Here is a 9,502-nt window from a genome sequence, read left to right as displayed (position 1 = left end):
ATAATTTTCTCAGAGGTCCGAAGAGTGTTTTCCTCCGCCGTCTTAGCAGGACGAGAGAGCTCTAGGCCAAGTGTTGACAAATCAAGAAACGTCCAAAATATTTATGTCTCTTTTGTACATACAAAACACATACACACACACTATACTCATTCATTCAAGAAAACCCTATATCTCTGTGTATTTATTATCTCCCTTCTCTTTATATAAATAGTAGTTAGAAGGATCTTTTACTTCTCAAGTCTCACATTCTTAGCCCTTCTTGGTTTTTTGGCTTACTTGTAATACCCTTTTGTCTCCAGCTAACATTTCACTTCTGTACTTTTCTTCCGTTACAAAGCCAAAATTTTTCGTTCTTTAATTATATATGTCGTCGTCATCATCACCACCTTCATCTTTAGGAGGAGTTGGAGGAGGAGAAGAGCCTTCTTCCTCTAGGAGCCGTAGACGTGCTGGAAATGATGTTTGGCCAGAGCCTTTCGTGGAGGATTTGGCTTTGCTTGTTGCCTCTGATGCTTCTCGTTCCATTGGCCGTTTGGCTGCTGCTCAAGCCCTATCCGTTATTTTTCAGGTAACTTATTAATTTAGGGTATTATTTGCGGTTCTTGTTAGGATGTGATGTGCTTGGTGCTACTCTATCTTTAAGTTAGGGGTAAGGTTGGTATATATATTACCATCTTCAGACCCTACTTGTCAAATTACGTCGGGTTTATTATTGTTGTTTGTTGTTGTTGATGTTGTTAGGATGTGATGAAAATCTTGGTCACATTTAGCGTAATCATTTTTCCATAATGACATGCTTAAAGATGATTTGTGCATATCTTTAACCAATGAACCTGAGAATTATAGGCTGTAGTTACATAGCAAGATGCAGATTTGCATTAAAGATTTTCTGAAAAAGTAAAAAGAAATCATATATCGATGCATAAAGGAAATATTGCAAGTACTGGATGATGTAAATATGTCCAAATAGCTAGGCAGTAGCTGTATCATGACCTGCAGGATAAAGAATTTGAGCATCAAAAGTATTAAGTTTGAGGAAGGTTGTACTTGTGGATCAGACATATTTTTATAAACTTTATGTTGAATTTTGTTTTTTCCTTTCATCAATTTCTCATTTTGTGCTTGTTGACGGGAATATATAGTAAGGCAGCCATCATTTTCACCTTTAGATTATCCATATTTAGATGGCCCTCTTTTTAGCATATATATAGTCATAAGGGAAAAGGGTTCTTTTGGTTTCTTCAACTTCCTTTCCCTTTCATTGCACGATCCTTTTCAACACTGCCAACAGAATGTGTATATTTAGTTAGAGATGTGGGCAACTAATCATACCATTTTCACTATTTGGTTTTGCTTATGAGTACTCTCTCTTTTAAGAATTTTACTTTTTGTTCTTTAATTTTCCAACATTCCTGTATAGTATGATCCTGGTAACCAAATATGGAGACAAGAAGAAGAAAAAATCCGAAATTATTGCTCATTTTCATTGGGACAAAAACATTGATCTTTCCTCATAATCCTCTGGGTTTTTTATATTATGTTTTCTTGTTCCCACATTCTCTCTCAGGTATATTAAAAGTGGGACCAAGATTGCAACTAAAGGACAGTAAATAAATCACACTGTTTTTGAATATGTAGTACTATGCCAGGTTTAAGCTCATATGCTCCAAATCTTTTTGTTATATGGACTCTTTTGTCATCCCGAATTATTCCCTATTTTTGGCATCCTAAAATTAAACTGTTAAATTCTAATATTTATATGGAAGTCGCTCCATTTCTCTATTTCTCTATTTATTGTGTCACTTTTGTTAATTTTTAGATGTAGACTAACTTAAAGGTTCTCATTAATAGGTACCCACTAACTACGCACTATAGGTTAAAATTGTAGTCTTTTAACTTCTTGTTGATTTAATTTAAGATGTATAGAAGACCATATATTTGAGAAGTAAGAACCCATGGTCAAAGAAACAAAAATAAGTTGTCGCAAATGCAAAAAAGAGTATAAAGATTCGACGCTTCTAACGAGAAAGGCCATAAGGCTCCTTTCTTGGAAATGAAAGAAAGAAAGGATAAGGGGGTCTCGTCGCTATATAAATATATTGAAAAGCAATAGTTATAACATCAATCCGATGTTTATATGTATAGTAAAAGATTTTTGATGAGGTTGATATGCTCGTGCTTATGGTATTCGTGTATGCTGTGGACCACAAAAGTGCACAAGAAACTAGTCACTGTCCTGTTTAATTTTTTGTATATATATGTTTGGATTTTCTTTTACAAGTCAATCTCTTTTTCTTCTGTCAGTTTTGACCCTTCAAGAGTGTCTTTGTCCCTTCTGTATTCTTCCTTGTTTATTGCTCCAAAAAGACTTTGGGCTGGGGAATCACACGTTCCAAGTTAATAAAAGCTCAATTCTTTATGTGATTTATAAGTGTTTAATGGACAACAGTGAATTATTTAAAACATAAAAAATGTTGTAGCTTTATATTCTTTAATCATAAAATGTTATGACATGTTAAAATATATAGGCTTATCTTTTTGCTCAACTAGATAATGTCATATAAAGTCTTTTTCTCCTTTTCTATTGTTAAAGAATACTATTAAGTAGAGAGATAGGTAATTAAATTGGCATTTAAGGGTCGTACTAGTGTGTGTTAACAGTACCTTGTGTTTGTAAGCCTGGATGGTGTCATTAAAAGGACGAAAAATGTCAGTATATTTCTTCTTCAGTAGTAGAGAGACATATGATGAGATCTTGTAGTACCCTAAGACTGACTACCATGTTTACCTCTACACTGCCTACTACTACCCCTACTACTTCCTGACTCCCTTTCTGACTTCCCCCATGCATCACCATCCTCCCACTTCTTTTCTTCATTAGGTTTTTCTAAGTGGGCGTTTGGACATAAGAACCGTAAAATTCCAAAAAAATTATTTTTTTGAGTGCAAAATGTTATTTGAAATTAGAGTTCTGTTTGGACATGAATATAATTTTGAGTTGTTTTGTAGTTTTGTGAGTTTTGAGTGAATTTTGAAAAATAGCTTTTCGTTGTTTTTCAAATTTTTGAAAAATTTTGAAATTCATTTTCAAATAAAAATTGAAAATTTTATGACCAAACATTGATTTAAAAAAAAATGAACTTTTCGAAAAATGTAAAAAAATTCTTATGTCCAAACGTTCTCTTAAGTAAAACTTTGATTTCCCCCCCCTTCTAATTTGCTTTCTAATTGTAAATCAAGTGAGCTAGCATGTTAGGCATGCCTACAATGACAAAGAGTGAAAGTGCCCTCAAAATTGTGATTTTACACGTGTCTATGACTGTCTCTCTCCATATATATGTATTTCTATTTGACTCTACTTCAGAACTCTTGGATTTTGGAATTGACTACGGATGAGCTTCACTAATCAGGGATCCAATAATTTGATTTTTTTGTAGTAGGCATGTCTTGGCTTTATGGTGGCATGATACTCTAACTTTGTACTGTTTAATGACAGAAATACTTTTATTATGTATCATTATATGGAGCCTTTAACATTCATTACTCACAATTAAGATTTCAGATTTTTTTTGTTGTGCTTTTTTCTTATTTTCTTCTTTTTCATATGGCATGATTATGAAATTGCTAATAAATTTTATAATGGCCACTAAATTCAGGTTTGTTCAACATGGCAAGCAGTGTCACACTCCGATCTACTATGGCAAAACCTGACCCGCCGGATATGGAACCGCCACTACCTTCTCCGCCAAACATGGCGGGAGGAGTACATATATTGGCACCAAACAGCCAATAATTTCCTTCACCATAGATACACATATAATACCCTCCATTTCGTGCCAGAAAACAACGACAACGACGACAATAACAACAACATCGACAGCCTATTTTGTCGACGTTTAGCCTTGTCTGACCACCATCTAGCCGCGGGGTTCTCCGATGGCTCGGTTCAATTATTTTATATACCTACGAGGCTACAGTTGTCGACCTTCCACCCTCATCACCGTGATCGCCTAGGCCCATTCTCTAGAGCTGTTTCTGGGATTATTTTGTCTGATGTTCAACTTGTGTTTGCTTCTCTTGATGGTGATATTCATGTGGTGGTCATAGGTGATGCTGCACCACCTAGACGTGCTCATTTAGGGGACGTAGTTAATGATGGTGCTTTGGTTGATTTCACTGGCTGTGACCAGTGGTGGGTTGGCTTATATGCAGGTAGTTCTTCTTTTCATAACATATCTATTTTCTTGGTCACGTTGAAATGTGTGGATAGTAGCAAATTAAAAGGGAGGATCTAAACGTTTTGGATTTTTAAAATATAAGTGTGGAGTGTTTTTTAAAATAAGAAGGGTAAGGATCGTAACTTCTTGATTTGTGTGCTATCCTCATTTTGATACAGGGAAAAGATTAGGCTAACACTTCTAGTAGACTTTTGAGGAAAGGTCAAATTCTTGACCAAGTAGTAATAGTATATTCACTCTAATATTTTACTGTCATAAATGAAGTAAAGAAATGTTTTGATTTCTCCTTTTATATTAGAAGTTATAATTAGAATAACAATCTGATCACTACAAAAATTAAGTGGGTAACGAAGGAACTACACAGATACTTTAAGTAGGCAATTTTTGCATTTGTTTCAGGTGTTCCAGGACGGGCATTTCACATATGGAATAAGGAAACAGAAGAACTACTCTTTGTTGGTGGTGAATTGACAGATCCAGAAGCGTTAATGGGTTGGCACCTACTGACCGAGGTGACCGAGCTCGTGGGCCGAATCAGGGTGACAACCCGAGAGACGGCCGTGGCATGCACCAGCCTGCAGATCATGGTAATTGACTTGCAAAACCAAGGCATAATAATAAGAGCACAACCGTTCCGAAGAGGGCTCATCGTGGCATCATTTGATGCCCGAAACGAGACGCTGGTGGCCGTGGACAACCGGGGCATAGCCACCGTGCGTAGGGCGGACAATTTGGAGGAGATATGCAGGTTTAATGTTGGAGGAGCAAACCAAAGGGGAATTGTTGGGTGCATGAATGGAGGGTATGCATTGATGTGGATAAGGAATGTGATTAGGGTGCGGGAGATACAACATGGAGCATATCTATACAGTATTAGGGAGAGAATTGGTGATATAAATGCTATAATTGCAGATGAAAGGTATTTAGCAGCCTGTTCCAGTGATGCCACTATCCATTTGTGGGACTTTGGTGCACAATAGTAGTATGGAGCTATTGCTTGATGTAGCAGAAAGGAAGTTAATTGGATATGCTTGTTTTTTTTTTTAAAAAAAAAATTGGTTTTCTTGGTAGGGGAAAGGGTTTTTAGATGGGAATTAGGAAGGGTTTTAAGGTACAGTTGAGCTGACTTGATTGAATAGGAAAAGAACAGGAAAAAACACATTCTGAGAGATATAATCTGTTGTACCTAGAATCTTTTATGCAATGCAAAGTTCATTTTACTTTCTGTAATTTCTCTCCAATTTTCACTGTGCTTTTGCCTTCAATTTTCTCTCTTTTTTCTTCGGGTTAGTATGAAGGAATATTAGTCTATGAGATTGCAAATAGACCTATGTTTATTCCGGAATTGGAATTTGTTGTTAATGAATTTAGTCACCATTTGTTTTATATTACATTTACTTTAATTTGAATTTGAGAAGAACTAGGGTGAAGTGGTCTTGAAAAAGATGTTACCGATATTTTTGTAGACATTTTACTAGAAATAATTGGAAATCTAACCTTATAGAGAAAGCATGAATATCAATAGCTTGATGGGAATATTCTTGTCACTGATCTATCACTAAGCTATTGTACCACTTCTCTAACCCTCTACTTCCAATCGGACAAGTCACTCGCAAAAATATTCACTGATGAGTTGAATTATCCCATTTTGTGCCTATTCTTGTTCTTCCATCTCTTTTTCAATTGTTTGTTTCCTTTTCAATTTTTGTTTAAGGATGCTGTTATTAATTTCTAAGTCTTTCCATTTCAAATCCCATTTCTAATAAATCTGAACAAGCAGGGAGGAAATTTATTGCCACAGTTCACACCTTTGTTGCTCTAACAAGATGACCATATATAAAACCAGAAATTATGTGGGGCTGTACTGGAAACATGGACACCATCAGGGGCGGCCCTTCCATAAAGCAAGTAAAATAATTGCTTTAGGCCCCACATTTGCGAGGATCCCATTTTTTATTACACTTAATAGACTATGTATAAGTTTAAAAAAGGTTATGTGAAGTTAAAAAGTTTGACTTCTTTCTTTAACAAGTATAGAGAACAATGATTTGCAACTGCTATGATTTCTGCCAAGAAAATTACACTTGAAATGAATATCGAACCCGAATTTCGTAAGAAACGTGTGATATATAGGAAGTAACAATTTGATGAGAATGGATAATAAAATTTCAAAATCTTTCGAAGAGTCCTTTGGAGTTGAATTACTTTATACATAGTAGATAAAACTATTTTTTTTTCACTTCAAAATAGATTTGAACAATTCAAAGCATATGAAAATATTTCTGGTATCCTATTTAGCAATAAAAATTAAGATCACTAGATCATGGAAATTTGAAAAAAATATTGCATTAATCTTGAATGTTCCTTAAAGTATAATAATCAATTCGATATTGATGGTTTAAATTTATTTTCAAATGAGGGAAAGGGTTACCAATACGTCAGTGTGATGCCGAGGCGGAGTCTCGGTGCCCTTTTCCCTGGATATAAGGGTGTTCTCCGGAATATTTCCCTGGACCCATTTTTCCCTGACGGCGAACATTTTCACTTCCCATTTTATGAGCCCTCGGAGGGTGTCATTGCTCCTTCACTGTCGTGGTAATACGTCGTGGCTCGTTCGCTTCATCCTTCCCGGATGCCTTCCTCCCTTAGGGCTGGACTCAAGCCTGACCGCTCGATGGTACTTCGGCGGCGATTTTTATTGAGCAGCACAGCTGTCGCCCTTTTGAGCTGGTGGTTATTTTTGATCCCGTGGTCGCACGCGCCCTATGGTTCCCGCGCCGGGTTGTGGTTCTTTTGAAGGGGTCTTGGTCGAATAGGTCTAAGTGGTTCGGCGTCCCTAGTTTCGCTTATGGTGATCACGATGTTTGACATGGTAATGTCGAAATAGTACTCCATTGGGCGGGGTTCCTCTGCCGGTAGTGGCTCGTCAGATCTGGTTCCACTGAAGGTTCCTCAAGGATGTTGCCTTCGAACTATTTCCCTACCGTTGCGAGGTAGGTTGCATCTTGTGGTGTTCCTCCCATTTGCGCGCATGGATGGTACCTCCATCTGTTGGCCGTTAGTTTCTTTGCTGGTAGCCTGCTTGGGTATATCGGGCCCGTAGAGGCTCCCGGACGGTTGTCCATGGCCCTGATTCATGGCCGGTGCTAGGTATGGTCATCCGACCAGGTCTCAACTGGGTATTTGATTAAGCTTCGTTTGAAATGACCCGGAGTCGTCTAACATGCTTCTATTAAACTTTGGGCGAAAGCTTGGGTCGCCCAGTCATCCGAAATCGGGAACGATCTCATTCATCCTATCAGGGAATGAGGCGCGACTTCCTGTGGTGTTTCACTCTCTCTTTGTTTGGCCTCAGATGTGTCGGGCTCTTCCGTTACTGCTTCGATGGCATCAGTATGTGCTCCTGCGGGGGGTATTTGCTGACATGGTAAGCGAGTTTGTGAAGTCAGGTGCGAGGCTACAACGCCACATCATGGTTTCTCTCGAGAGTGTTTCCCCGAACATTTTCAACGGGACGGGCTCGAACTCATCATCTTGAAGGTCGCTTCCGTTTTCCGCAAATATGTAAGTGGTGGTGCGCTTGTCGGGATCCGAGGTTCTGTCGCACCTAGGGAGTTCCAGCGTTCCGTATTTCTATGGAGCGGGTTCCGGGACCGCTTCCCCTGGAGATAACTGTTGCATGAGCCTCCATGAACATGACTTGATTCTCTTGGAGTGGTCCTCCAGCGTCTACGTTGTGGCGGGGTCGGTTATCGATCCATGGTTTCTTGATCTTTTGGGTACTCGTTCGGCGCAGGGAGTCGTTTCCGGTGCTACTGTACTGGGGATCCCCAGATGGCTCTGCAACTGAGCGATAGCCAACTGCTGTGCCTGCAGTATTTCAAAAATGTCATGAAGACTAACTTCATGTGTTTCCCGAGCCGGGGTTTGTTGGGCTTCCTGTTGGTCCATATGCTGAATGCTCCCATCGGTGTGCGAGGCCTCGTCGACCTGTTGTGCGCCTCGCGAACTTGCGTCCGCTGGAATTAGCCCAAATGCGTTATCGGGGTTCCGCGGCGTCGTGCCAACCACTGGAACAGTCTCACCATTTCCGCTGTGACTTTCGGGGTAAACATTCTCGACTCTGCTTACCGAGCCAGACATTTTTGACCTGAAATCAAAGGATCTTGGACAAGAAAAAGTGTAAAAGATAATGTGCGTTTGTGCAATGAAACTAACAAGAAAATAATCACTATTATTTTTAGCCCCACAGTGGGCGCCAAACTGTTTACCGTAAAAATGGTAACAACAATTAAATTTGTAGATGAGATTCTAAAAATGCGTGATCTATTCCCGAGCTAGTTGTTAGAGCAGTTGATGCTGATAATAAGGAGTTTAAAGATTAAATGTAAGCTAAAACGAGATAGTAATCGAACCGAGGGGCCTGTTGCCCGGGTATAGGTCTGGTCGATGGGGGACCTCGGGGTCAACGTCAGGGTCAAGCTCAAGCTATCTGGGATAGTCGGGGATGGGATAACAGTTGAGGATATAATTAAACAAGGCTCTTCACGGCCAATACTAAGCAATTCGATGAAGAACAAGTAAGAAAGCAATGAATATCAAGGTGACTTCGGGCCAGTAAGAACAAAGAAGTTAGAAAGAAAAGAGAGAGAGAGAGATTATTGCACTTGTGGAGAAATGGAGCAACATCAATCCGTTACAAGGTAGTGTGAGTCCCATTTATATAGGAGGGGAACTCGGTTACAAGTACGTGGAGATTAATTACAAAGTATGGAGATGGGATGGCTTGACGTGACGCCTCAACATAGGCTCTGGATAGGCCGCCCTGTCAGACTTAGTCGTGTGCCTTGGGAGCTTCCCCCTCTGTCTTGGCTTCGATATCCATTTTCTCTAAGTCGGGCCTCAATGAGCCCCGGGGTTGGGAACTCGGCCGTGGCTTCCAGTCCTCGAGGTAAGCACTTCTTGCGAAACGACTTGAGAGTGAGAAATTAAGTTCTCTGATTTCACCGCGTACAATATATATATATATATATATATATATATATATATATATATATATATATATATAATATACATATATATGTGTATATAACTCCATCTATACATATATTATATATATACATATATTATATGTATATATATATATTATATGTATATGGGATATGGGAAAAGGTTACTGCGTTATATACGCACCACCACCTGATCATCTGGTATAAGTTGATAATTTTGCCCACAAGGCCCGAGATGATATGATGGGATGCTCT

The 9,502-nt window shown here is 38.8% G+C and overlaps 1 protein-coding gene across 1 annotated transcript; it reads left to right on the top strand.

The window, feature by feature from the left end:
* Window positions 1-282: 282 nt before the first annotated feature.
* On the top strand, window positions 283-5,412 carry LOC104239969 (transcriptional regulator STERILE APETALA-like). Its single transcript, XM_009794741.2, has 3 exons — window positions 283-568; window positions 3,657-4,212; window positions 4,638-5,412. The coding sequence occupies exons 1-3, from the start codon at window positions 365-367 to the stop codon at window positions 5,216-5,218; spliced, it is 1,341 nt and encodes a 446-aa protein (XP_009793043.1). The 5' UTR covers window positions 283-364; the 3' UTR covers window positions 5,219-5,412.
* The last annotated feature ends 4,090 nt before the right edge of the window (window positions 5,413-9,502 follow it).

The sequence above is a fragment of the Nicotiana sylvestris genome, chromosome 5 (assembly GCF_000393655.2).
Source record: "Nicotiana sylvestris chromosome 5, ASM39365v2, whole genome shotgun sequence".
Lineage (NCBI taxonomy): Eukaryota > Viridiplantae > Streptophyta > Magnoliopsida > Solanales > Solanaceae > Nicotiana > Nicotiana sylvestris.
Note: the sequence above shows the minus strand (reverse complement) of the source record. Positions and strands in the feature narration are given on the sequence as shown.

Bases quoted from the DNA above. Each gene is read 5' to 3' on its own strand.
- LOC104239969 (XM_009794741.2), top strand. From the start codon at position 365: ATGTCGTCGTCATCATCACCACCTTCATCTTTAGGAGGAGTTGGAGGA. The intron at 569-3,656 runs GTAACTTATTAA...CACTAAATTCAG, and splicing joins CCCTATCCGTTATTTTTCAG to GTTTGTTCAACATGGCAAGC. The intron at 4,213-4,637 runs GTAGTTCTTCTT...CATTTGTTTCAG, and splicing joins GTGGGTTGGCTTATATGCAG to GTGTTCCAGGACGGGCATTT.